At 39.8% G+C, this 27458-nt stretch overlaps 4 protein-coding genes and 1 pseudogene across 6 annotated transcripts; 2 read left to right on the top strand and 3 right to left on the bottom strand.

Moving 5' to 3' along the window:
* Positions 1-1704: 1704 nt before the first annotated feature.
* Positions 1705-4007, bottom strand: LOC112275395 (putative MO25-like protein At4g17270). Of its 2 annotated transcripts, XM_090246137.1 has the most exons (2): positions 3526-3654; positions 1705-3416 (listed from the first exon to the last, which is right to left on the bottom strand). In XM_090246137.1, the coding sequence occupies exon 2, from the start codon at positions 3364-3366 to the stop codon at positions 2440-2442; it is 927 nt and encodes a 308-aa protein (XP_090102263.1). In that variant the 5' UTR covers positions 3367-3416; positions 3526-3654; the 3' UTR covers positions 1705-2439. The 2 variants fall into 2 exon arrangements, with proteins under 2 accessions (XP_090102263.1, XP_073386124.1); XM_073530023.2 differs by having other exon boundaries at positions 1705-4007.
* A 3455-nt stretch (positions 4008-7462) lies between these two features.
* LOC112275055 (mitochondrial carnitine/acylcarnitine carrier-like protein) lies at positions 7463-9789 on the bottom strand. Its single transcript, XM_024505009.3, has 3 exons — positions 9328-9789; positions 8278-8574; positions 7463-7984 (listed from the first exon to the last, which is right to left on the bottom strand). Exons 1-3 carry the CDS (start codon positions 9659-9661, stop codon positions 7695-7697), a joined length of 921 nt encoding a protein of 306 aa, XP_024360777.1. The 5' UTR covers positions 9662-9789; the 3' UTR covers positions 7463-7694.
* A 949-nt stretch (positions 9790-10738) lies between these two features.
* On the bottom strand, positions 10739-14658 carry LOC112275052 (uncharacterized). The gene is made up of 5 exons (XM_024505006.3): positions 13112-14658; positions 12711-12797; positions 12031-12419; positions 11584-11898; positions 10739-11274 (listed from the first exon to the last, which is right to left on the bottom strand). The coding sequence occupies exons 1-5, from the start codon at positions 14564-14566 to the stop codon at positions 10938-10940; spliced, it is 2583 nt and encodes an 860-aa protein (XP_024360774.1). The 5' UTR covers positions 14567-14658; the 3' UTR covers positions 10739-10937.
* A 1028-nt stretch (positions 14659-15686) lies between these two features.
* LOC112275058 (uncharacterized) lies at positions 15687-18119 on the top strand (annotated as a pseudogene). The gene is made up of 7 exons (XR_016499949.1): positions 15687-15822; positions 16167-16230; positions 16619-16696; positions 16803-16879; positions 17338-17404; positions 17571-17678; positions 17883-18119. The product of XR_016499949.1 is annotated as an uncharacterized LOC112275058 (transcript).
* A 2872-nt stretch (positions 18120-20991) lies between these two features.
* On the top strand, positions 20992-24216 carry LOC112275053 (uncharacterized). The gene is made up of 6 exons (XM_024505007.3): positions 20992-21891; positions 22009-22185; positions 22304-22543; positions 22662-22870; positions 23031-23273; positions 23416-24216. Exons 1-6 carry the CDS (start codon positions 21291-21293, stop codon positions 23941-23943), a joined length of 1998 nt encoding a protein of 665 aa, XP_024360775.1. The 5' UTR covers positions 20992-21290; the 3' UTR covers positions 23944-24216.
* The last annotated feature ends 3242 nt before the right edge of the window (positions 24217-27458 follow it).

Here is a 27458-nt window from a genome sequence, read left to right as displayed (position 1 = left end):
ATTCATGGACAAGGCATACCATGGAGCCAACGGCGGAGCGGGGGCGAGAGAGACGAAAGGCAGGGTGGCTTGGCCCGGCTCACCCCGGCCCCGACCCGTCCACCACGGTGATTCTATTACCGTGGTTTCCACGGTGGTGGGGAGCTTAGTGGGGTGAATAGAGCAGGTTCTAGAAGCGGACGCAGACATGATGGTGAATGAATCAAGAAGAGGCGGTGATGGGTCCGTGATGATGAGAAAGATTGGGGATGCGGCCTCTGTTGCCGTGGATATATTGGTTTTTTCCCCATCCTTGTCAATGTATAGATATGGTAGATTTTGTGGTGAGGACCATATCTGCCACGCGCGGATATTTAACCATCATTTAGGCACACACCAAAAAAAATAATGTATGGATGGATGGATGGATTGATGTGTAGATGAATGTATGTATGTAAATACTTTAAAAGCAAAATCACTATATTGAGATTTCAATGTTTTCAAGAACAAGAAATTTCCCATGAGTTTTCTTTTCTCAAACATTTTAACAAACTTGGATAATCTTTTACTTCAAATAGTTGTGTATTTAGTATGTGTGTTATAATAATCTTATTATGAGATAAGTATTTCAACAAAAAGAAGGACACCCCAAACATAGTAGAAAATTAGACTGTATAGCTTATTATACTAGCAGGGAACCATTCATTGGTGAGAGCTCGTGCATGCAGCGATTCCTGAACAGTAGAAGGGAAGAATATGCTCTGAGGATTTGCACAAACAGGATGAGCTTTACTTTTCAAATGAGAACATCAACCTGGATGTGAATGAAGCGGGGGCACGCTGCTGCTGGTATTGCTTGGAAATAGAGTTTTGCATTCACAACACATTGTGGCCATTTAAATATACATCCACAAAGTTGGGTTTCAGGGGCACCTGAAATTCGCAGAAAAGAATGAATTCGCCACAACCTGCTCCAAATAATGAATTCACCTGGTCTTATACAAACCTATTTCCGTGCTGCAGCACACTTATCATTGTAGGTGGATTGCATACTTACTGTTTGCATTCTCAAAATTCTCCTCTAGTGTCTAAACTATTTTTATTTACGGAACTGCATAACAGCACAAAGGTTCACCACATGCCACTACATGAATGCGCAAACTATACCCAGTGTAGGAAAAGGATACAAATCGGTAATCTGGATGATCATCGTTAGACTGAAGTGAGCGCTTCCTGATAGATATGTAACACCTAATTCTACCAAGTTGACAAAGGGAGGAACCTGGAGCAGGTCGATCTGCAAATGCCGAAGTCTCTGTGGGTACTCTGAGGAAAAGAACCACTTCTGCAAGACCACATCTTCAACAAAACTTGATTGAGTTTCACTGAAATACATATAGAAAGAGTGACTTTGTCAACGCTTCAAGCAACGCCACGCATGGCAATGAAACCCCCCCAGGTGGAGAAGTTGCAAGGAAGGCTTGCAAAATCTAATTTATGTTCATTCCTCAAGCAGTTAGCCAGCGTTGTTTAGCATAAATTCATTCGACCCGTAAAAAGAATAGCGAGCATTGTTTCTCATAATCGTCACCTGCACTTGAGCGAGGGAAAGCTAAAACTAGAGCATTTGCAACCAAAACAATAGAACGTAAGTCACAAAATGTGACCAAAGCGACCATATCACATGCTTTTTCATCAAGGGTTAAGTCAACATGTACAAGAAAATAAAATAAAAATTGAAAGTCATAGTATTGCTGAATTAGGTGTCGTGAACCATGAAGTTCCGGCTTGCAGGACTGCTAACAAACTAGGCCCCTGAATTTGTATTCTACACAGTTCAATAAAAATCCTCAAAACACAACTCAGTACACCGAGCAATCCCGTGAGGTAAAAGTAGTACTAACGCATGATAAAAATGTAGCTGCGTCACTACCTCCTTTACAAAATGCATGCCGTAGGAGAAATGGAACCAAAAGGCATGCTATTTTTCGCCGTCATAATGACGATGCGCACAAAACATGCCCAAGTACACACACTACTATGTTCTTGGAGGACACTCGAGTAACCAAAATAAAGAGATGATTACCGCCTCCAAGCCTGTAAGCCGCCTGTGAATCAACCAACTTCCTCACTTCAAAACTACTAGATCTTCTTCGCTTCGCACCTGGTAAAATCTTTGTGCCCAACAATGCCAAGGCATGAAATTGTTTCTGGCGCTTTTGAATTGTTCATATCGGCCAATGCGTTATCAACCCCAAGAAGATCTGAGCATCCATAGTTTTGGTAAATGGGCTGTGACGACAAAAATCAATGGCAGGCACCTCCATGGCTTGCACTCCCTTCGAGATTAACGAGATGAATACAAATTCAGCAGGCAGAGACTTAGAGTGATGCACTAAACCCTAAGTCTCTGGAGAGATTTTCTACGACTGCTGGTTACATGCTTAGACGTTAACGATTTCAAGACGTCAATGATGGTAATCCTTCGATCTCCTTCACGAGAAGCTCTTTTTCTTCGTCAAACTGCTCATCCTCTTTGTCAATATGGAAGTTGTCCAAAAACCTAAGCAGCCTCTCACGATTCTTGGCGAGTATATTGATTATCTGAGGTGGTTTCTGAGGGTTTGCGACGAACACTTTAAACACGTGAAACGCAGACGCCTGGATGTTTTTACTGGGATCAGATATTAAAGTCATCATCACTCGCAGGTTTCGCACGTCCGAGATGTACAGCATCATGATTGCGGAGTTTGAGCGCTCCAACAAAATGTCGCTTAGAAGCTTAAGAGATTGCCGTCGCGTAACATAATTCGTGGATCGGAGAAGTTTGTCGAAATTCGCGAAGAAAGATGCATAGCGCGAAGTCAAATATGCCACCACCACTGAGTTGTGCCTAGTGAGAAGCTCCTTAAATGTAGCGAAGGCATCTGATGCAACATCGAAGTTAGGTGTCTCTACAAACTTGAAAAACATCTCAAAGCTCACAGACTCCAGCATGTACTTCGCCAACGTCGGATACCTGGCGCACTCCCGCAGCATGGTGCCACAATTTAGAGCCACTTCCTTATTTTCGTAGCACAGAACTAGGTAATCCAGGAGCTCAGTATGACTTTCAAGATACTCAAGTCCGTATTGCACAGCTCCAACTTTAATTCTCAGCACCGCGCACCAAATGTGCACGCAATCCTTGCGCGCTTCCCAATCCAGTGTTGGGATCTTCTGCACGATAAGCTCCAGGACATCAATTTTGCACGCTTCCTGGATGACCTCCGCAACAACCTCGGCATTGGGCTCTGTATCGGTGTCCCCCAAAAGCAGATCCTTCATCACCTTAATACTCTTATCGACCTCCTCCAGTGATTTCTCCAGGAGTCGTGTGTCGCCCATCGTCTTCGTATCAAGCGACGACAGAGAATCCTTCACCTGCCGCACCAGCTCTGCGGGCGTCTTGGGCTTCAACTGCTTGAAGAAAGAGAACGACATTGCTGCAGAATTGTGGAAACTAATCGAAAGGAAAGAACTAATGCCTCAATTCGAAGGACGTACCGATTTCTCCCTTCTCCTCGCAACTCAGACGAAAACCTAGAGGAAGCCTGAGGGCATTTCAACTCTCCATAGCTGAAGAAATACCTTCCAAAGACCACGACCCTTCCATGAAAGACCTAGAAAACAGAACTTCACGAGCACAGCTAAATAATCAACGAACACTTAATATGTCCAATTTCCGGGGCTCTCGCAACTCAGATGCTCCACAGCAAGTGAACTTCCAAAAAAAAAACTTTTCGACACACGGCAGCAATCAAAACTACCTGATCAAACAGCCGCCGACTATAGTCATCAACACATGAATCCATACGAAAAGCGAAGTCTACAACTCTCAGAAAAACAAACAAAATTTGCCGGAAACTACATTAAAAATTGACAGTCGTGGAGAGTACCCGAAACTCAGTCATCCGGTAAACGAAACAACGATCGTCACAATCCAACCATGAGAGAATTGAACACAACAAGTGCGCCATATACGAGATCCCACGGAGGAGGCGAAGAAGCAATGCAGGTAGAATCAGAAAAGACACCACGGCCTCGCGACGGGGATGGATGAACGGTATCACTCCGAGATGGATGACGTTTTACACTTTCATCCATGAGGTCGTTATCGTCTCGCTGACGTGGCTACTTGGTTTACACTCTATGCTCGTTAATAAATATTATTATACGCACAAATTCACGATATTGTGGGCTTATTACCAACATGGTTTTGATGTTTCTAGTCTAATGGACATGTGGGTATTAGTCTATGAGATTAGGGTAAATGATTTTTTTATGAATAAGAATCAAAATGTATTAGGAATGGCCTTCAATTTGAGTTAATTTTATTTGTTTAGCATATACTCATTAGAAAGATCGAGTTATTTAATTTTTACTCTAATAGTAATTAAATGAATTAGTGAGAGAGAGAGAGAGAGAGAGAGAGAGAGAGTTTGTTGGAGAGTTTATATTGCAAGAGGTTGGTAATTTTTTGTATGACTTTTTACTATTGATATCAAATTGACAAATGATGTGATATTATTCTCTTGAAAATTCTTTGTTGTCTAAATAAATATAATTTAAAAGTAAAATTAATTTATATTTTTAGTATATGAGAGATTCTAATTTTATTTACATGTTCAAAGCAACACATATTGATTGGCATTAAAAAGATGTGAATAAATCAATAAATACTCTTTTAATAATTACTAAAAACACAAAAACGTCAATTAGCTATTCATTACATATTGAGTATCTAAAATAACAAATTCAAAATACATCATGTGTTCAATATTTTCATATTTTGATTAAAATAAATTAATTGAAAAACATTTATAATTTGGATTAAAAAATTACATCACAATAAATATCAACAATTGTTATACATATAAAATTACATTTAAAATTCTATAATTTTCAGAATCTTTTATATTCCTTATGATCCCTCTAAACTTTTATAAAGTATTCATTGGATCATTAATTGAACGGTTAAGTGATAAATTTGTATACCATTTTTTTAGAATGTTTCTTAAGAAGCTCATGTGACAAATTACTTAAAGCTTGGGGATTTAGTTTCTATCTATGTGAGGAGTTTGTAAACAACAGGAGTAAATGTGTTCTTGTTTTGTTAACTTATCTCTAGAATTTTATTTCATGTGCATCTTGGCACCTCCATTATGATATCTTGTTATGATATAATACTACTCATTTTATTCATCCTATTATGCTGTTTAAAAATAAAAATCATAAAATTACTTTCATGCATTTTTTTAAAGAATTTTGATATTTTTTATGATGTGAATTTTATTAATAAATCAAGGAGTTGGCATGAACAATAGAATAATTTGAATCTTTGTACCATCTAAAGATAATACATCTTTTTTAGAAGCTACAATTGACAAGGAATATTTTGAAAAATGCAACAAATAATGGTATTTTTTAGAAATAAATAATAGTATTATTTTAAAACTTGTATTTTAAAATTCCTCAATTAACTCTTCAGAAAAAAAATCTCAAAAGAAGATATTATCACAAAGAATTTATTACCAAATTTTGATATACATTTAAATATAAATATAAATATTATTCAACATAAAGATATTGTTAATTTATTATATATAGTTAAAGAATATTTATATGTATCGAAGAAGTAATAATAATAATTTTTTTATTTCATTCCTATATTGTGGGAAATTTGAGGAAAGACTATCACATTTAAAAAAAGATTATGTGCATGAACGTTTTTCAATTGCAATTAACAAAGAAAATAAATAAAATAAGTACCTTTCAATAAAAAAACACATGTATACATTTTAAGATACTTTGAAGACCATAAAATCATGTTCACATTATTTGAAAACATGCATATAATGTTGTGTGCGCTTAGCTTGTCAATTTTTAGGGGGAAGGTCTCTTTGGCCTTTTCTTGGGCTCGCTCAGTGGATGGCTAGTAACACTTCCAACACCTTCCAGGATGACACTTGCAAAACTCTCTAGAAAGCTCTTACTTCATCGAGCATGAATATGCGGAGTTATTTTTAAGTTCACGGAGGAAATCAAGCACGGTGGGTCTTTTTTGATGGAATGATCACCGTATGAAGTGGTAAAGGCAATGCTTGGTCATGTTTTTCCCACTAAAAACTTCAAACGCTGCGTTTTCAATATGATGAGCGACGGGACGATGGTGTGCATACGGATTGAAACTGTCGTGTTACGATTTTGCAGGCACGAGATGCATTTTTCAAGTGTCTGGAAGCTGATTTTGAGCACCTGACATCGACAGACACCGATTCTGTGAAACTCCTCTACCCTTCACGGTGCAAACCTGCTCGGGCGTTCCTCGAGCAGAATTGTCGACGGCCATGGGTGAGCAAAACCCTTTTCCACATCTCCGAAAGACTAAATCGTTCGCGTTTTGTCTCGTGTTTCTGCGCTTGCCTTCACATCTTCTGATGTAGAAGTTTACTATTCCGTTACAGGTGAAGCATTTTGACCGTCGATTTTACGCTAAGCGGAGGGTGAAGCATCCGGTAGACACGGGTGACAAGCAACATTACCTTCGAATAAAATTGATTTGCAACCCGGGAGATACTAAAGCAGCCAATGCTTACTAGTAAACTGCTTTTTACATTTTATTTAAATACAAATAAAAATAAAAAGAAATTCATAGCTGTCTCGTGGCTTATAAATGCACATACAAGGACAAACTAGCTGTGAGCATGCATGAGCGGTGCATGGATTTTGCATTGCGTGTATTGACAGACACCAGATTAAACCTTCTGAAAATATTTGGGAGTCTGATTTTGTGCTAAGCACAGCAGTAGTGATTTTTCCCTTTTCTTTCCTTGTATTTTTATCTTGTTCTTCCTGCTCAATCATTCTCTAATGGTTAGTGCTAATTGTATTGACTCGCATCTGTTGAAATCAAGGGACTGCCTCATGCTGCCGACTTTGATTAGAAGCGAATGCGTCGGTGGGCTATGACAGACCGCAGTACGCAAGCACTGGCGATGATAAAGTAACTCGGCATGATCTCGTCAGGAGAATGAACAAAGATTCAGAACTATTCCAGTCAGAAACAATATAACTTCTCCACATTTTCTTAAGGTTTCTTCTTTGTGCATCTACCGTAATATAATCACCTCATCCAATACAGTTTTCTCTAGCAGCAAAACCTCATACTCGGCAACTTGCTGCTGTACATACTGAACAAGATGATGCAGCCAAGACGCACAGTATCCGTGGAACTTTACTTATGGAATCCAGTCAAAGCTGCAGAACGAGCCACAATTGATGCACTTAGTATCAAAACCACAACGTATGGTCTCTAGTCCAAGCAACGTGTCAATTCAACAATGATCAATACTATCCCCAAGAAATGCAACAGATAGCATAGTTGACTAAACCCAGGCCCCGCATAAAAGCCAAGATTACAAGTTGGACTCATTTCCGAGGGTCCGGGTAAAGAAGCATGTTGAATAGAGGGAGCTTTGTTACAAGAAGAGTATTCATAGTTTTGAGATATTTTTAGGGGGCAATACTCTACATAAATAAGCTGGTTAGTGGAGAAACATAAGTGCTCCTGGACTACTCCGGAATAACCAGCGAAGAATTCAAATTGCTGAATGTACACCGATGAAGCTACAGGAAGCCTCATAACGACTACCGTCGGGTAAATGAATGATGACTTAACCTAGGGATTCCCTAACCAACTCATAGGCTAGAAAGCAAGCTGCATTAGCAGGTACACTTCGAGCCATTGCAGGACCAAAACCTCTGTAGAGCCCCTTCACTCCTTCAGCAGCAAAAACCTTCCTAAATGCGTCCATTGTGCCCTTGTACTTGGGATTCCGATGATCATCTACCTGGATGACACTCTTGATCACGTCAGTTGGATAGACAGATACCCAGAACATCGCCCCAGCAACACCTCCAGCAAATAGCATGGAACCTCGGCTAAGTTTTGAGGTATCTTGACCTGAGATGCCAAGCACAACACAAGTCAATATCCGCGTAACCATTAAAAATTGCAAAAGTGTGGCAGACTTCATTGTTTATGAAAGAGGATCGAATGGATATAGTTCAACAGACTACAACTCCGAACACAGGTCAATTATCAGGAAGATTGAGCATATTTCACGAATATCACTATCTTCGTCTGCAAAAACAACTATAGTCATTCGAATGTGGCGGATCATCTAACAACATCCGTCAGTATCCTTAGGGCAAAGTTAGTAATTCAATTCAAGGGTCAGAAGATGTATATTGTACCTCCTGCAAGGTATTGTTTGGTAGCTTCATAAGCACCGAACATAGCTGCGTTACCCGGCACCTCGCGCATTAAAGTGGGAGTAAGTCCTTTGTACAATCCAAGAACACCACCTTCGGATTTTAGTACATGTTTAGCAACATCGAAGGGACCATTGTAACGTCCGGCAGGAGCACCACCAATCCCTGCAAGAACAGGAATCTCCACGGTGGTAGCAAGCGCACTTTGAGCTTGAAGTCGACACTTAACGAGCTCAGTCGGACAAGCTACCATTGAGCATGCTACTCCTGCTCCGGCACCTGAAAAAAAAATTAGAACGACAGGTTAGAAATCAAGAACACGGAATATTAATTTACGTTCAGAAATGACTTCCACAGGCATTCATGTTAACAAATTATAATACTCAACAATCCACTGTCAAGTCGCATCAGATCTTGAGTGTTTACTAGTTGATTAATGAGAACAACGAAATCGAAGGTGGTGTATGCCTACATCTGGTGCAGACCAAATCTCTCGCGCTACTCTTGTAAGTGACATAGAAGTTGCGACGGGAGCACGTGAGAACGTGACTACTTCATGAAAACGTATGGAATTCTACACAGAGGAAGAACGAATACGATGGTTGCCAAATGCTGCCTTAGAGCGCACAATGCCATTAAAACTCCTCAAGCTCACTTCCCTACAACGGTTCCTCTCGGAATTATTAGTGTATGAAAAGCACTAAGGTCGCTCTCTGGAAGAGAAAGGCACCACTATTTAGAAAACAAGAAAAACGGGGGAGAAACACATTCTACACGTTCAGAAGAAAGGACGAACGAAACAAGGTTTAAGGAAAAAGATTTGACTCAAGAGGAAAGTAAACGAATGAACAAATCGCGCCGAGATTTAATCACGTAATTTCTAACTCACAAGTGCAATCATGGAAAAAAATACGATGCCTAATCTAAGATCTCACTAAGGAAGTATTGTTTGGAAGAATCAAACCATACACTGGAGTCACAATGCAAGTAACTAGTTGCAAAGCGGAGGACGCGACCAAGAAATCCACGTACCAGCAACCATTTGCTGGCCAACGGAGAGATGAGCGCCAGGGGAATCACGGAGAAGCCCTTCCATTTGACCCCTAGCAGTGAATAGAACCGCGTTGAAGACGGCAACAGTGGCGAGAGGGGCTCCCATGCCTTTATACAATCCCTTGGGCCCCTCCGCCGCGAGGGTCTGCTTCACGGCATCGATAGCGCCACTGAACTTCGGCGGGTGCCCTGGCAAAGGAGCGGGCTGCGACTGCAGCTTCACCTTGATGGTATCAAACGGATGCCCGACCAGCAGTTGCGCCACACCAGCGAATGTCCCGGCGGTCAGATCCTTCGCCACAGCGTCCGACATTGTGCCGCTCTCACTCACTCACACTCACACTCACACAAATGCAGGACCGAAGCGCCGCAGGGACGATGAGCTCATGAGACGCAACGGCCTGGAAGTGCAGAGGAGGAGAGCGAGGCGGACATGGGACAGGGCGGGGGCATAGACGGATTTGAACTGGTGGCGATGGTGGTAGAGCGTGAGCGGTGGAGGAGGGGGAGTGCATTCGCGGTGCAGAGGAAAAGCCAGCAAATTCGTGGCTCCTGCAGCATTTCTGTGCAGTAGCACTCATACTTAATCCACTCTGTACCTCCCTCCCTGCCTTTTCTGTTCGTCCTTATACCTTTTTCGACTCGATTTCCCCTTTATTTTCTGTTCATCCACATTTAAAAGTTTATTCTTATGGTGTTTTTCTTACCTATGTTGTTGTTGTTGTTGTCGAATGTTTTTTATTCAATTTATTTTGTACTTTTGACTGGTTGCATTCTACAGTGGAGTTTTGAATGATGTTTCTACGACCCACTTTTGGAACCAGAGTAAAAACATTTTTCTACGTGTGTTGGCAATTTGATTGCGTTGCGTTAATTTAGATGTACAAATTATGAGTTTTTGTCTTAAACAAACCTTGTGCGTTTCATATTGCTGGTCGCCTATTTTTTTTTATTAATATTTTTGATACTTCAGTGTAAATTTTTCATATAAAAGCTTATTGAGAGTGGTCGAAAATGCTTTTGCAATTAATGTTTTTTTTTGACATTGAAGCAATTAAACGTGTCTTATAGATTATTCATTTTTGGGTCAAAAAATTCCTCTTAATATATTGACATGTTTTGATATATTTGTTAACTGTAAATCCCATTATCTCTCCACGATTTGTCTCTGGATTGTTCACGGAGATGTGGTTGCTAACTGAAGATAAGTGAAGTATGAGCTAATACCGGTACCTCATTGACACACCTCCCATCACAATGTATCAATTTTAATAAGCTGCCAGGAGTAACACTAAAGATGTTACAATATAAGCACTTGCTAGATGAAGAGAAACTCTGCATCTTTTCTCAAGACCTAAAGGAAACCATGCATGTATAACTAGGATTTAGATGACCGGGCACAAAATATTCTCTTGCGTTACCAGATGAAGTACATTCAACCAAGAATCACCACAGTTATAATTTCCTAATATTTGACAATTAAGAACCCATTCCAGGGATGAAGAGTCCAGGGTGCTTAGCTTGTGATGAAAACTTACTATATTCTACTTGACAGGAAGTGTAGCTATAACTTATGAAGGAATCACCTGCTAAGACCGCAGGTCATAATCATCCACCCGTGCAGCTATTCTTCGGTAAGCAGCCTTACTGAAATTGGGGTCCGAACTTTTGATAAATTTAAGAATTCGTTCTACCTCTTCAAATTTACCTATTTTGCAGTAAGCATCTACTAAAGTACGATATGTCACTTCATCTGGTTTGCACCCAGTCTTATGCATGTGCTTAACAACACTTAAAGCCTCCGGGAACATTCCTCCATTTACATAACACCCCACAAAGGTATTATAGGTGAACGAGTCTGGCTGTATACCATTGCTGACCATCTCATGGAAGATCCGAGTTGCAGAGCTAAGCTGACCATGTTTACTGCAAACAAACAAACAAAAATTCTCCATGTAAGGGTACATTCGAAATTAAGGCATTTACTAGCTCATGCATTAGGATAATATCTAATGATGTCAACACCACAGCATTTGCTCGTACTCTGATTTTGTTGAACAAGCCATTCTGACATAGACCAACGCAAGGGAAAAAAGAAAAAGAAGCAGGACCTTCTATACTTAATACGATAGAATTTCGAAATCTAAATTCGACACGCAAATCAACTACAGAAAACAAGACAAGCACGTTACAAACATGACTTGCCCATATAGGATGCAAACAACATACGAATACCTGTAAGAGAATATAACAGTGTTATAGGAAACAAGGTCCGGTGTTTGCCCTGCAGCCATACACTCTCTCAAAGTAGCCTCGCATTTCCGATACATGCCTTCCCGCCCATACATACCCATCAGGCAGTTGTAAGTTACGACGTCTGGTTCCAGACCAGTACTCCGCAACAAAGCGAAGGTATCAGTGGCCTTGTCCATCATTCCTTTCTTTCCATACATCGAAATCATTGCATTGAATGTGCTGGTATCTGACAAGTACCCATGGTGACGCATTGCCAAAAAGGCATCCTCAGCTTCATCAACCAGACTGCATTTACTGAGAAGAAAACAAAACTGTTAGCACGACCCTCTATCCAAATATAAATCTGCCACGGCAGGTATAGCTCAATTAAAAAAACAGTTTCATTAGAACCAGTAAATTACAATAGTCTGGGAGTTATTATAATACCTGTAGACGAGGACAAAAGTCTTGAGCAAAATCTTAGTAAACGGCACATATATGGTATGCAAGGTGTCAACCATCTCCTTCAGTTTTTCTAATTCTCCACCATTCGCATAAGCATGTAGCATTGAGGCATATGCAATGTCATTTGGCTTGTAACTGCTTCTATTAAGCTCATCCAATATCAACTCCGCATGCTCCCACCGACCTTCTCTGGCAAGCGCAGCTAATAAAGTATTGAAGGTGGCCAGGTCTGGCGTGCAGCCAGCCTGCAGCATACCATCGTATATGCTCAATGCCTGGTCTGAAGATCCACATCTTCCATAAGCCTCAATAAGAATGTTAAAAGTAGCCTTATCTGGCTCAAATCCTGCCTTCTTCATACCCCGAAAAACCTGCGAACAACAGAACAGATCCTCAACCTAAAAATAAGAACTCCAGTAATTGATGTCGAAATTCTTCAACCCTTTCACGAACATAAACAAAGACAGTGAGCTAAGATCCCAATAACACACTCAGCGCGAAGAAATACTACAGTCAATAGCATATATTTTGATCCAACTTGGTCATTAACTTTGCGCTACAAAGAACTGTCTTGTAAGCTTCTGCATAATCCCGACTGTACATTCGAAGCTAGTGGGAAAGAGCCAGAGCTGACATAGCCAAGAAGGTGAATACCGGCTGACCTTCAAAACTTCAGAATACATTCCGTTTTTGCCAAATGCTCCCAATAATGAATTCCAAGTTACAATATCGGGTTCAACCCCACATGCCTGCAACAGAGGATTCAAGCTACACAATGAGGATAAATTCAGTATTTTAGCAGCTCCAGATGCTATTCAAAGAACAGAGTCGGCCCCGAATCGCAGGAAAAACGACATTCCCGTCTAGAATTCTTGAGCCACAGTAACAACCCTTCGGACATAACCATGCGACTTTCAGCAGCTGCCAAGTGCACAAATTAAATCACAAAAGCTTCTGTGTTGAGAGCACAGTGGAATTCCATGTGCTTGATAGACTGAATCACTCGCCACAATGATGCATCAAATAAAAAGAAAAAAGGAAAATTGAAAAGCTTCTCACTTACCTGCATATCCTCAAATATCACCATCATCTCGCTGAAGTTCTTGTTCTTGCCATGCATGCCGATTAGAGCGTTGAATGTGAAAGAATTTGGAGTGCAGTTACTTGTTCTCATCTGATTGTAAATCTCCATTGCTTGCTCGACTTTTCCTGCCCTGCTGTAAGCTGAAAGCAAACTAGTATAAGTAAAGACGTCTGGTTCAATACCTTTACTAACCATTGAGTCTTTCATCTCTGCCGCTGCATTACAAAGTCCAGCTCTTCCAAATGCAGAGAGAAGTTCGTTGTATGTTACAATATTAGGGAGGCAGCCTGCACTTTCCATCTCCTTCAGAACGTTTGCAGCTTCATTGTACCATCCTGCCTTACCATACACGTCTAGTAACGCGTTATAAGTTACCCTATCAGGTGTACAATTTGATGACTTCATCTGAGTAAACAGCTCCGTAGCTTCTTCACATAAAGATCCACTTGCGCACGCAGTAATGGCGGTGTTGTATGTGTATTCGTCTGGTTGAATTCCCTGAGCCTTCATCTCTTCAAAAAGCTCGAGAATATTTTCCCACGATCGACCCTTCTTCCCATACAAATCTATGATCACGTTATAAGTCACAAGGCTAGGCTGCGGTCCAGCTTCTTTCATCTGCTCGAAAAACCCTAAGGCTTCCTTAAATTTACGGTTCCGCGATAATGCAGAGATAAGAGAAGTATACGCATAAACATCTAAAGGATACCCTTCTTCCCTAAGGCTTTTAAAAAGTCGAGAGACAGTTGTAAGCTGTGATTCACGCCCGAGAATTCTCAACATGACAGCAATCGTTACACCATCCGGTCTAAAATTCACGCTTTGCCTCATCCAATTAAAAACCTCCAGTGCCTTATTCCATTGCCCCTCCCTTCCCAACCCCTTCATTATCGACAGAAGCTCACTCGAAGAGAGATTGGGCTCCGAAGTAGTCAAAACACTGCTCACACATTCATCATTAGGCAAAACAACGATCTTCCTCAAAAGCTCCTCTCCACTCTCAGTAAGCCCGCTATCCCACGGCTGCTTCCGTCTTGAATGCATCTTCCCTAGACGCCGCCGCCCGTTTCCTACACCACCACCACCGACACCATTACTACTCCAATCCTCCCGCTGCCATCTGGACACATTCACCACATCCGCCTTATCCCTCCCACTTCCACTCTCTCCTCCAGAATCTCTGCCCTCCATCTCGCTCCCATCCCCCGCCTCCTTACCCCGCCTCCTCCCTTCCAAAACCGGCTCCAACATGGCCAACAAGCTCCCATTCCCAGTCCATGCCGGGGAAACAGGCTTCACCGCTAACGACACCGGCGCAACGCTTGTCAGCCCGTTAGAAACCGAGACCTGCTCCCTCACCACCCCGGATGGCCTCTGCGGTTGCCCCCTTGAGGATGCCCCCGTCAACCCGAGGCTGGCCCGCAGAGCGGCCATACTCCTCACAGCTTGGCTATGGCGGACACTCTGACGCTAGAACGTCAAAATGTTGCAACTTCCAAGACGTCCTGCGAAAGCAGACCTAAGCAAATTAGAATGGATTACTCTTGGATTCCAAAACCCCGCAGGCAGATAACCTCCTCAAGACCTCAATCTTTCCACGTGGCGCTAGCTTATTAGAGATACATTTATCTCAGGTGTCTTTCTAGATCCTCAAATATTCGAGGATCTAGAAAAAGGACCTGGTCGGCGAAGAGTCTTGCTGGCGCCGCGGTGACGATCTTTTTCGAAGATAGCACAGTGCGGATTGACTGACTGAGTGCCGAATTGGATATCGCAAGCTTAGTCGAGTGAAGCGGAATAACGAGAAATACTGTGGCTAGTTTGTAAGTTTTTTCTGGCTGTGGAGCACTGATAGGGGTTGGCAGGGCGAAGCACAATTTGAACGTGGTTGACAGCCCCCTCGGGAAGGGCAAATCTGAGGTGAGTGGTGGAGTTTCTAGGCGAGCGGGTTTAGACAGTTTCTGAGGCTTCTTTTGTTGTTGTAGGATCTAGAGGAAGAATGCGGAGACGGTTTGTTCTGTGTGTGGTGGAGCGGACATTAGTTCCGCTTTGGTCGAAATCTTGTTCTGCTATGTTAGTACTCCAAGTTGCGTTTCATTGCTGCCGATCCTGGCATTTTCACTATACTCACGTGAATTGCTGATTGCTGCAATTTTCTGTTTGTTATTTTATTTTTATTTTTATTTTTCATTCTGGATCATTTCGTCGAGCTTTGCACGGATTGTTATTAGAGTTAATGTTGAATTGGAAAGTTGACGATGAATTAATTTTTAATTGTTTTAAACCATATCGCGAGATTTTTTTCCTGATAATCTCAGTATTCTCTTATTTAATACCCTGGAAACTAAAATGAGGCTTATGTAGCATAAGCGATTTTAAAGTTAAGTTTGAAAGTTTAGTTAAAAACAAGTGTTGTGAGATGATCTTTGCATTTAGTATGATAGTTATCATCGAAAATGCAGAGCAGCATATTGTTTCGATGTGAGGCCCTCAGCATCTGAAGTGAACGTCATGTTCAATGTAGGATGGAGTTATGGAGCAATATTAGACCTCGAGGTGGTCTATTTGAGATGGTTTGTAGATGCTTGCGAATCTGGTACTGTGTTCATGCAAGTTCATGCTTAAGTGTCTGAATGCACAACTGGCCTATGGGACCCGATTTTTCATCTTTTCATGTGGTATGTGTGCAGGTAAGCCTCAGTGCATTTGCATTTCTGTTTTCGGAGCTTGTGCAGTACAACCAAGGAAAAGTTGAAAATATTGCAGAGTTGGAGCACAGATTATGTTCCGCTGCTTCTTTCTGAGTTAAAAAACACTGTTTAACGATGTTTTACTTAGCATGTTTTAGAGTTGTGCATTGAAGGTCGCTCAAGCAGGTGTGTGCAGTGACTGTGTAGTAAAAAGCAAAACCTTTTTGCGTTACTGGTTGATCTTTTGGCGCGAACGTAGCTGTAAAAATAGGCTTTTTCTAACCTCTGCTTTACATTTTTGTTGACAACATATCGTATCGTGCTTGTGGAACCTCAACAAGCAGGTTGGAAGAGGCTGGGTTTGGGGTTGGCATCCAGATACTTGAATTATTATGCCACAGAGAGAAGGTATAGGTACATAGTTTAGTCAACATCCACCTCGTACATCTTTACAGTTCTCCTGGTACGGGCATATGCAAGGAAGCTATTTTAGATTTCTCACCTGCACAATCAAGATTGTTAAATAAATGATTAATAAAAGAATTCATTTGCATGAAGTTCATATGTGCCGATCGAACTTGATGGAAATGCGTAGCTGTGACGTTCCTAGAATTCTTAGAATGTTATTTAAATGTGACTAAGATTTCATTGAGGACGTTCAAGGTTAAACACAACACATGTTTATAACCAAGTGCCTACATGCTCGTTAGCTGCCAAGATTATCTTTGACAGATAAGAACGATGCATGATCTTAGAACTGGTTGTCTGACTCTGCGAATGTGGAATGAGATTTCAGGCTAACAGGAGAGAGACAAGAGTTCTAGGCATTCTTTCATTCGTCCACAGTACTGTGTAGAAGTCCCTGATTGGAAAGGTATTTAACGTGGCCTTTCTGATCAAGATACTATTATATCGTAGGTTTTTCAATTTTGTGTGTTAAGTGCTCCCACACTGAGACTGTTTGGGTTTTTTCCACTCAGGTTGCGGATTCTTTAGAGAAGGGTACGGAACATGAAGATGAATACATGATCAGCGAGAAGGAACTGCTTGTAAACAAGTTAGTCTTTCTCGTCTTTCTCGTCTATCTCCTCTTCTTTGAAAGAGAGGCATGCCGATCGTTGCGATTGAGGCCTTAAGTCGTTTTGAATATTTGAAGCTTGGGTGGATTCAGATTTCTTTCTCATCAATATTCTGTGCACCAAGATTACTATAAGTTGAGTAAATCTTATTTGAACATGGCAGCATGTTCATTTAACCTTGCACAGTTTTCCTCCAATTCTAATCCCCTTGGCTAATCAACTTTTGATTCTGAAAGATGCATCTCAGTATTTTTAATTTCACTGGAGCATCTTCAAAACTTCTTCTCAGACTCAGCAGATTACATGGAAATATTATAGGTCAACTGTAGTTCAGTATGAGTAAAATATTCAATCACATGTTGCGTACACTTGCAGCCCTATCTAACGAACCTGAATGTTGTGTTTGACTCTTCATTCATGAAATGCTAATCTTCAGGTTCGTATCAGTTCCAGCGAGTATGGGAGGCTTCAATTGTGGTACGTTTGTAGCGGGTATTGTCAAGGTAATTATGTCTCCAATTTATCCTATCGCACTTATGCTTCATTGCTGTCAACAATCCTTCGTAGAATTTCCTTCCAGTCATATTATCTCGAGGTTTAAACTAAAACCTAGTAAACTAAAGTCTATAATCCTGTCAAGCTTATGACCTTATACAACGTTTCGTGTAGGGAGTGTTGGATGGAGCTGGCTTTCCAGCAAGCGTAACAGCTCATTTTGTTGCAGTGGAGGGTCAAACTCGATCGCGCACAACTATACTGGTTAAATTTGCTGAAGAGGTACATTATGATTCTCGCTTCCGCCACTTAATTCCGTAGGTTTTCCAATTTGTGGTGCTGTTTTGTTGAAGTAGCAGGTATTGGGTGTGTAAGTCAATACTCTTGTAGTGGAAACTCCTTGTCTTCTCACAATATTGCTAATTACTTCCATTTACTGGATGATATTTTTCTTTTTGTTGATTTATTTGCGTGATCCACTTCCAGGTTGTCCAGCGAGATGCCCCTCTTGCCTGAAGGCAGTATCTGGCAGCCTTAATCAAGCCAGATAATTTAGAATTAAAGAGTGCGGATCTGAACTGAGTAGTGTTGTGTTGGTGAGGGGATTGAATCTCCTCGGGAACTTGAGAAGCTCAAACACAGAGCTCTTTGTACCTTAGTTATGATGCATCATAACCTATGCTGCATCTGAATAGAGTTTCAAATACGTCATCTTTCTCATGACACGGAGATTAATGGCTTCATTGTTCAAGCTGGTTTACCATCATATGGTTGTTTAGTGAGTGGAGGATACGTGGTTACCTTCAACTCTAGTGCACATATTGGAATTACAGAAACGGTTTAACTTCCTACTTCATGTGTCTAAAACTAAGAGCTAAACTTCAGTTGTTGGCAAGATCTTGATTCTCAGAAGCCTAGGTCTTCATAATGTAAGGATATCATTTCACCTACTCAACGATGAACAAGTTTTGCATGCCTTATGGGGACGAAATTGAATGGACTGCACCTTACCATCTTTAGGTGGTAGATGCTCAATGGAAGTCATCGTGTGTAAAGCAGTGAGTAGTTATTGATTATGCTCAATGGATTGATGAAATTGATAGGGGTGGAGACCATGGTATCTATTTTTGGTAATTACTTGGACAGTTGAATCCGACGCTGGGATTGCCCAAGTGCACTCTCATGACAATCAAACCTCCCTATTCTTCTTAAATTGAATTATCCATGCAGTGCAGAAACCTTTCCTCTGTTTTTTGATTTGCAGTTGCTGGAATTTCTGTGTCTTGTGCAGCATTAGTGCAGATATAGGGCACAGCTGAAGAGTACCACAGGTTATAGTTGCATGAAGCATGCAGGCGGATACATCAAGGCTACTCAACGCCTCATTTTAGCAAAGAAAACGATGTACACTTCAGCACAAGGTTGAAAACACGGGCTTCGTGGAGTCAGGGACAAAGGACTTTGATTTTGACCAGTAACCATCTCTCGTTAGTCGACCCAACGGATTGGGAAGAATAATTCCACCTGTCATCTATATGGTTGCGGCTCCTATGCGTCCTGTCCATGTGGTGGTTGATCGCTACGTGGCGCTTCTGCATCTCACTCATCGATTTGGTACAGTCAGTAAACTGCCATGGTCACTGAAATCTCTTCTAGAATTTCGTACAGGCAAGCTTTGCCATAATTTGGATCATACCCCTGTATATTTATATGAATGAAGGCATGAACTTTGCAGCTCTTGCTTGAAATCGACGTCCTAGTGTTGTCACCGGTTGTGAGCGAGATTATCACGTGCTGGATAACAGGTAGTTTTGAGCGACAACAAGTTGGCCTGTTTTGGTTTTCATTTGAAAGCGTGTATTGTACAGGAAGAGGGTAGAGAAGGCTGCGCCTTTGAATGAACTCGAGCTTAGATTGTGTTTGAACTTTTGCTACGAAGTTGAAAGTATTCAATCTGCAGCTGAGCATGGAGACGAAGCAGGAGCCCCATGAGAGGATTAAGAGGCCAGAGAGTGTGATTCCATCTGCACCTGAGAAGCCCCAGGAGGGTCCTCTGAATGAATTGGCGATTGCTGAAAAGGAGGCCGACAAAATAGCTTTGTACAAAGAAGCTGGAAAGGAGACTCCTATAGAATCCCAAGTTGGTCTCAGTCCCGAGCAGCATGATGAGCTACAAAGTGAGATCCAGGAGAGGAAACACCAGTCTTCAAGTATGTTGCTGTGTTGAAACTGACGTGATCGACAAGTTAGGTTTGGAATTATAAGCAGGCTGTTTTAAGATAAGCGGTAGATGTGGCGGTTTTATTTTTGAGTGTGGTACAGGTCCATGTGTTTGAAAGCAGAGTTACTTATAACGTGATCATCGTTTACATCGCTAAATCATCTAGAACTTTACTGTGCGATACGATTATTTATTTGTGGTGCTTGTCGGTTCAGTTAGCCCACAGCAAACATATTGATATCGTGCATCACAAGCTGCAATCTGCAGGAACCTGTTTTGTGTTCCAACTTTTCACTGGACATCTCAAGACATGTATTACTATGTAATGTTTTAAAGTAAACTTGTGTATTAGATTTGTTGGTTCTTTGTGATTTTATTCATTTCAAATCCACAGTTTTACCGAATTGATTAAAGCTTGAAATGAAGAATCTTGTAAAAAATCCATTTGGCCATTACTCTATATTATCACCAAATTAACCTCAATTTATCTATTTAAAGAATCTTATTCTCATTCGTCTGCTATCAACATAGAACTAAGACTTTAATGGATCCTGTCATCACAAAATCTATCCGTTCAAATTTTAAAATTGTTTAGAAAGTTATACAATTCAAGTATGTGTTTAAGGTACATTGTAATACTCAACAAAAATTTAAATGAATTTTAAATTTTATTTGTAACATAATAAATTTATAACCATAAAAAATATAAAGTATTTGTAAAAAATGTTACAAAAAGATAATTTTCTCTTACATAATTATTAGAACCACAAGGTTTAGATCCAGAAAACTCAACCAATCACAACTAGTATCAAACAAAAATTAGTAATTATTTCCAGCCAAATGTAGTATGTATGCAACAATGTTTTAGAGGTCCAAATAAATTTACTACCCCTTTGATTGTAAGAATGAAATGTATCAAGAATAAAATCTGAGATTAAAAAGAAGAAAAAAGAAAACAATTCAAGTCTCCTCCTCATTCAAATCAAGAAAACTTAAATGCTATAAATAAGTCCACTTAATGGCAAAATGGCAGAGAACATCTGATGCACTGATCTTTTTAATACAACATTTTCAAAAAATCGTTGAAGACAATTCTATCAATACCTAACACACACTTCAAGCAAAGGAAAGAACACACCAAATCATATTAAACTCATTCCACTATTCTATTAAAAGTACTTTGCTGGCATCAGCAGCAGAAAAAGCGAAAGGAAAGGAAAGGTCAATGCGGGGACGCATGAATAAATCGAGATAAGTGATGGATGAATGAATTCTTCATCCCACGTGGCAATGGGTCCAGCTGGCATGGACTGAAACGTGGCGCCTCCGAGATCCGCCCCGCCAAAGCTGACGGTGAATCCTCACTGTCAAGCTTTTTCTGACTCACATCGCCTCCTCCTCGGGCTGACTTAGCTCCTCGTCGTCGGCGTCTTCGGATCACTTACTGTGAATCTGTGTGGAGAATTGAATCCCGCAAACTATTTCCACAACAGCTTGGCCACACTCGCACACACGGTTTGGTGGCTAGCAAGGCTGGAGTTTTTCTCAAATTTCTTTCGCGTTTTAGAGACGAATCGAGAACAATTAGATTTGTTTGTGTTTGTGTGTGTGAGTAGGAGGAGGGAAGTATTGCATGCGGTTTGAGATTCGAGGGTGGTGATAGAGGTTGTGCCATGGAGGAGGAAGCATTGCATGCGTCGCCGGAGTCGTCAATGGAACAGCAAGGGAAGGAGTCTGAGGATAACGTCAGTAACCGAGGAGCTGGTGCCGGAGAGAAGGGGGTGGAGACCTCGGAGCAAGTGAGGAATCAGTCCGCCGAAGCCGCGCAAACGTGGCGAGATAAGCTGCCGGAGGTGGTGCGTCAAGGCGCGGATCTTGTCAAGGCTAAGGTGCAGCCTCTGATGGAGCACCCATATGTCGCCCAGAGTGCGGAGACGGTGCAGCAGGGGATTCGGCAGACGTCGGCGGTTATCGCACAGAGCGCTGCGGCTGCTCCCGCGAGGTTGCAGCCGATTGTTAACCACCCTTACGTCCAGAAGTCGACGGGTGTGCTCAGCTCTGGCGCGGCGCAATTCAAGCCCCTGGTGGTTAGCACTACTGATATTGTGTCCAGCAGCTTGCAGCCCGTGGTTGGGAAGGCAGCCGAGACGGTGCAGCTTAGTAAAGAGACGGCGAAGAAGATATACTATAAAGAGGAAGGCTACGAATCGGCCAAAATCTTGCCGTACTTCGCAGGCAGCCTCGGGATTTTAATCTTCTGCATCCTCCTCGCAGGTTTGTGTACGCTCCAACACAGAAACCCTCGCCACTGTCCAATACTTACGTTGTGCGTCTTTCCGAATTGCTCAAAATCCTCACAGCACTTAACATTCTTGCATGGCGTTGCTCCAGGCTGGAGTTCTAGCGATGGAAGTTCCAAATACAATGTGGATGTATCCAACATAGTTGCTGATAAGATTAAGCTGCCGAATGGACGGCACTTCGCCTACGTTGAGCACGGCGCCAGCAAAGCGGATGCAAAGCACAACGTTCTGTTTGTCCATGGCCTCATGTCATCTCGACTCTTGGGTACGTCATCTTCGGGATTTTTTTCTGCAATGTCACGCTCATTGCTTGCAGTAATTTATTAGAGAGTGTTGCAACCTAACTGATTTGTGATTGATCTACCGACGCAATCAAACTGCAGGACCCTCTGGCATTAATGAGGATTTGCTCAAGAAGTACTCGATTCGTTTGGTGTTTTATGACCGGCCGGGGATTGGGCAAAGCGATCCTCAACCGAAGCGCACCTTGAACTCATCAGCAGAAGATATGGCAGACATCGCCGATGCATTGGGCATGGGAAGCAAATTCTGGGTCTTCGCCCACTCCGGTGGCGCCGTGTACGCATGGGCTGCCCTCCACTACATTCCTGATCGACTGGCTGGTACTTTTCCTCCTTTATGCGAACATTGCTTTTGGTTTACAAAATCTAACCACCCACACTTTGCCAATCTTCCAATTGCACCCTGACATTGCATGAATGGTTTCATATTTTATTGCAGGAGTGGCCATGTTTGGACCCTTGATGAACCCATACGCCAAGAACATTACAAAGGAGGAAAGCAAAGCCATGTGGGCTGGTTTGAGCGGGTTGAGTTCCCCATTCTGGTACGCTCGGCACTTTCCTTCTTTCGTCCCCAGAAAACTCAAGAGTAATATCAAGAAGGTCAACAAATACATGAAGAACATCAAGCAGTCTGTCAATTCGAAGGTGCCAACCTTTTTCCATGGTTTTTACTTCGTCTTTCTTTACTCTTCAGGAGCCTAGGCGGAGAAACGATTAGTTTTGCTTGCAAAAGAATGTGGGTGTATTCAGGTTTGGGTCTTGTATTAAAATTCGCAGCAATCAAATTGGTCGGTTCTTGTGGCAGGATCGCGCTCTTATTGAGACAGATGCCTTTGGTGAAGCGTGGGAACGTGCAGTTCAGGAATCAGTGCGTTCAAAAGACCCCAAGCCACATGCACAGGATCTGATCCTGCAAGCTCAGGACTGGGGCTTCCAGTTATCCGATATCCGACCCAAGCCAGCGAAGAGGAGCTTGCTCAGTCGCATTTTTTTATTCTTTAGAAGCTCAGAAATGCCTGGGTTTTCCGGACCAATCCATATTTTTCATGTACGCCATCTCGACCATGTCTCTGGGTGCGAATTCAATTTCGTGTGCAATGAATACAAGAGTAATAAGGTTGTGCAACTGGAATATTTTGCGAAATCACATTCAAGCATGATTTTGAATTCGGGATGGGATTTTCCTGCAGGGAACTGAGGATAAGGTAGTGCCTTTGGTTATGAGTGAGTATGCGAAGCGGATCCTTCCCCAAGTGGAGCTCCACAAACTGCAGGGAGAGGGACATTACTCCTGGTTCTTCAACTGTGACCACTGTCACCGTGAGTTATTAAAAACCCTATTTGGTGAGGTGGCGGGGCTAGAGGAACTGGACGCGCCAGTTGCGTCGGAGGATGGCATCAACCCAGAACCTGAGAACGATGAACACCAACAAAATCAGGAGGAAGAGAATGCAAAGACTCTGGAGCCTCATCTGAGGATTGAGAAGCCTAAAGGCGTGATACCGCAAGGGCCTGAGAAGCCAGAGGAAGGGGCTCTAAATGACCTCACCATCGCTGAGAAAGAGGCTGAGAAGATTGCTCTGTTTAAAGAAGCAGGATTGGAGCCCCCAATCGAACCCCAAATCGGTCTCAGCCCTGAGCAGTATGACGAACTACAACACGAGATTGAGGTAAAACATAGCCATGAGCATGAGGCCAAACATCATGAGGAACTCTGAGGTGTATGTATTACTAAGTCTTCGTACTGGAAGTGTCGAAATCTGAGCTTTGGTTAAGTGCAGGCATTACGTAGGATGTTTGAAGGTAGTTGTGCATTTGCAACGATTCTACTACTCTGGAAATCAAATGTATATATGGAGGTCCGAAGTAGCTTGGGTGGTCAAACTGCCTTCACTGTTATATCTCAGCTTACAATGTGACTACATTTCACATCAAGGTTGTAATGATCTCACAGTTGCATAGAATATATTACACAAACGTTGGAATGCCAATTTTTCTGTGGGTGCATTCGTCATTTGGTAACGTCATACAGTGAATAGATTAGTGATTGATTAGTCTCTTCGCTTCTTGCATTAGTGTGTTGTGAGAATTTTGATGTGAAGTGGAGTTCGTGTATGAGGAACTCGAGGTAGTTTTTGCTCTTCAGCCTCATCTTCTGATATTCCAATTTTAATGGTGATGTTGCCTCAGTCACTTTCGACCATATGGATTGAAAATCACGTTGTTAAAGGTATCTTGTGTTCAATTATATAAAGGTTTGGAAAAAGTCTGTTATAACTAAAGGCTATTTGTCTTTTACCATGTAGAGACAAAAGTATAGAGTGCTTTGGTTTTTGTTGCTCATGTTTGGAAGAAATAGTTATATTTGAAAACAAATAATATTAGTAAATAAATATTTATTTTTTTGATATAAAATATGATACATCTCATGATTAATGAAGATTAATGTGACAAGATGTATCTTAATTCTTTATTCTTTGTAAGTAAGAAAAAAAAAATAAAGAGTTTTATCTACCAAAAATTATTATAAAGAAGAATAAATGATGTTTCTATAATTATTTTTGACTATTTATTTACGTATGATTGAACCACACAAGTATTTTAGGACTCCATCTTATTGTCATCTCATATTTTACTCCTATTATATTTTTGATTATCTATGATTTATCTTTACAAGAAGTTCTTAGCTTGATTTGGTTCTTTTTTTTATTATTTTATTGAGTGAATTTTTTTATTAGATTTGACCATACTTAATTAAATGCTTCAATATTTTTTTTTTGCATATTTGAGTCAGTCCAAATGTGATCTTCAAAAAACAAACATATTTGTGTGAATGTAATAAGGTTAGCTTTTTTGGACCATATATATATATATATATATATATATATACACAAAAGTTAAAGTAAAGTTTTTTTTAGATAATATAAAAATAAAAAATAAAATTTAATTTTTAATTTAATTTTAATTTTTTTTATTCTTCTTTTTGGCTTTGAAATATATTTTCACTATCTAAACAAAGCCTTTTTCTAAGTTAGATATTTCTCTATTAATGTGTAGATTAAAAAATTTCACCTCTACAAAGGTTTGTTGTTATTAAAATATCACTATAGGGTTATAATCATCTTTTTACTTAAATAAGCTTGAATAATTGTTGACTTTAGGAAGTAGTATCTCTACTATAACTATATTCATTTTTTTTTATTTATTTATTTTTTTTGGATAAAACCATGTGAGAATCACTTAATCTTTTGTCTTCAAAATTAAGTTTAAATTCTTCTTTGTCATCTTCTTACAATTATAAATTAGATTTAGAAGCTTTAAATCTCTCTCTCTCTCTCTCTCTCTCTCTCTCTCTCTCTCTATATATATATATATATATATATATATACATATATATTTTAAATAATACTAGTGCTTATGTGGATTTAATATGTTTATTAATAAATTAGTAGAAAATTAGTAGAAAATCACCATGTTTTGTCTATTCTATGTTAAAATTCTAAAAATTCAATTCTCATTTGTTCTTTGTCATCAATTGTTTTTCAAAAGTCCATCTACTATATTTCAATGCCTATTACTTTAGCTATCATAAGTTTTTTTTTTTTTTTTTTTTTTTTTTTTTAAATTTGTTAAACATTAGAATCACTACAATAGAATGCTTTGATTTGAAATTTGGCTAGTAGAGCCTTCATTGCTTGCTACTTTACTCCCTGTGTGATGCAAGAGTGCATTGACTTTTCAAAGTTCTATCGTGATTTCTTTCTTTAAGAAATTTAACTTTTATTGATTATCATTATAAAAAAAAAAAAAAAAAACCCCCCAGTGGATGGTAAAAAATGTAGAAAAGAGAAAATAAATGTTATTAATAATAATGACCCTTCTTCTCATGTTGAGAACTAAAGTTTAGTTTCTTCTTCATCTTGTCAATAAGAAATTATGTCTTTATTTTTTACACAGATTAATAGCTTGAAAATAGTACAAAGAATCTTATTTATATTTACTGATAATGCATAAGATGATCCAAATTAGTCAATCTATATAAGAGTCTTTGTAAATTTTTATAATACCAATAGACCATTAATTTGGTTCAATTGATTTTAAGTCTAAAAATCTTGCTAAAAAAGTTTTAAAAAGTATATACTACTTTAACTTTAGTTTTTTAATTTTCTTTCCTTAGTGTAAATATGGTGGTGTTTGCTTGTTAAGTAATACATTTGTTAATTGTGTCCTAGAGTAGATTAATTATATTAGTTTTAGTATTTTTTATAACTTTTTCATTTGCAATTTTAAAAACTCGTTCAATAATAATAAATAAGTATGGTATAAGAAGACCTTCATGTCCTTTCTTTTTAAACCAAATTATTTGGTGTAATCATCATTTATGCCAATTGTGGCTTTTTATCATTTAAATAAAGCTTGAACTATGTAAATACATTGTCTATGAACAGCTTATTTGTATAAGGATATCTAAAATATTCCATAGATTTTGGAGAAACCAAGTTTCAATAACAATAGAGATTAATTGAAAGTTTTGGCTCAATATATAATCTCCTAAGTCATTAGAGTGTTGACTAAAATAAATTGCAAATAAAAGAACACAATTTGATCAAGATAGATAATCACCATTAATATTAATTATAGTCATCTTTATAAAGCCTTCACATAAATATTATACTTTATATTTGATAGAGTAATATATTTCTAATTTTAAAATTATTTTTGCTTTCTTCCTTGCATGCTCAGATGAAGTTTATTTTACAATATTTTAGAATAAATGGCCTTTTGTATTATTATCCATTAATTTCAAATAATCCTCTCTGATTGTATTTTAACATGCCTTCAAAAACGCAATCTCAATCCTATTAGGCTCTAGAGCTTTTTTAATAGCTAATTCTTCCAAATCATCTTTTACTAGTTTTAGTTCCATTCCCTTGGCTATATCAAATTTATTTTTCCAATCACCTAATTTTATATTATCAATGGTATGTTTTTGATTTTTATGAAGTCACTTTAAAAACCTTTTTTATGATACAGAATGTTTGTTAATCATATTGTATTCTAATTAAATCAGTAATTTCTTTCAAATAATTTTCTTTGCAATTATTTAAGGTGGAAATAATTAAATGTGAGATCTTTTGCACAATAAATCTTTTCAACATCTGTATCCAAAAAAGTTCAATTTTACACAAGCTTTGACCTTTGATTGTTTTTGTTTTTATTTAACAAATCAAAC

This window comes from Physcomitrium patens, chromosome 22 (assembly GCF_059467195.1).
Source record: "Physcomitrium patens ecotype Gransden chromosome 22, ASM5946719v1, whole genome shotgun sequence".
NCBI classification, from domain to species: Eukaryota; Viridiplantae; Streptophyta; class Bryopsida; order Funariales; family Funariaceae; genus Physcomitrium; species Physcomitrium patens.
Note: the sequence above shows the minus strand (reverse complement) of the source record. Positions and strands in the feature narration are given on the sequence as shown.

Bases quoted from the DNA above. Each gene is read 5' to 3' on its own strand.
- LOC112275053 (XM_024505007.3), top strand. From the start codon at position 21,291: ATGGAGGAGGAAGCATTGCATGCGTCGCCGGAGTCGTCAATGGAACAG. The intron at 22,871-23,030 runs GTGCCAACCTTT...TTCTTGTGGCAG, and splicing joins AGCAGTCTGTCAATTCGAAG to GATCGCGCTCTTATTGAGAC. The intron at 23,274-23,415 runs GTACGCCATCTC...ATTTTCCTGCAG, and splicing joins GACCAATCCATATTTTTCAT to GGAACTGAGGATAAGGTAGT.
- LOC112275395 (XM_073530023.2), bottom strand. From the start codon at position 3,462: ATGTCGTTCTCTTTCTTCAAGCAGTTGAAGCCCAAGACGCCCGCAGAG.
- LOC112275055 (XM_024505009.3), bottom strand. From the start codon at position 9,661: ATGTCGGACGCTGTGGCGAAGGATCTGACCGCCGGGACATTCGCTGGT. The intron at 8,575-9,327 runs GTACGTGGATTT...TTTTTTTTTCAG, and splicing joins TGGCCAGCAAATGGTTGCTG to GTGCCGGAGCAGGAGTAGCA. The intron at 7,985-8,277 runs GTACAATATACA...TTGGCATCTCAG, and splicing joins CAAACAATACCTTGCAGGAG to GTCAAGATACCTCAAAACTT.
- LOC112275052 (XM_024505006.3), bottom strand. From the start codon at position 14,566: ATGGCCGCTCTGCGGGCCAGCCTCGGGTTGACGGGGGCATCCTCAAGG. The intron at 12,420-12,710 runs GTCAGCCGGTAT...TGTTGTTCGCAG, and splicing joins TGTATTCTGAAGTTTTGAAG to GTTTTTCGGGGTATGAAGAA. The intron at 11,899-12,030 runs GTATTATAATAA...TTTTCTTCTCAG, and splicing joins ACTTTTGTCCTCGTCTACAG to TAAATGCAGTCTGGTTGATG.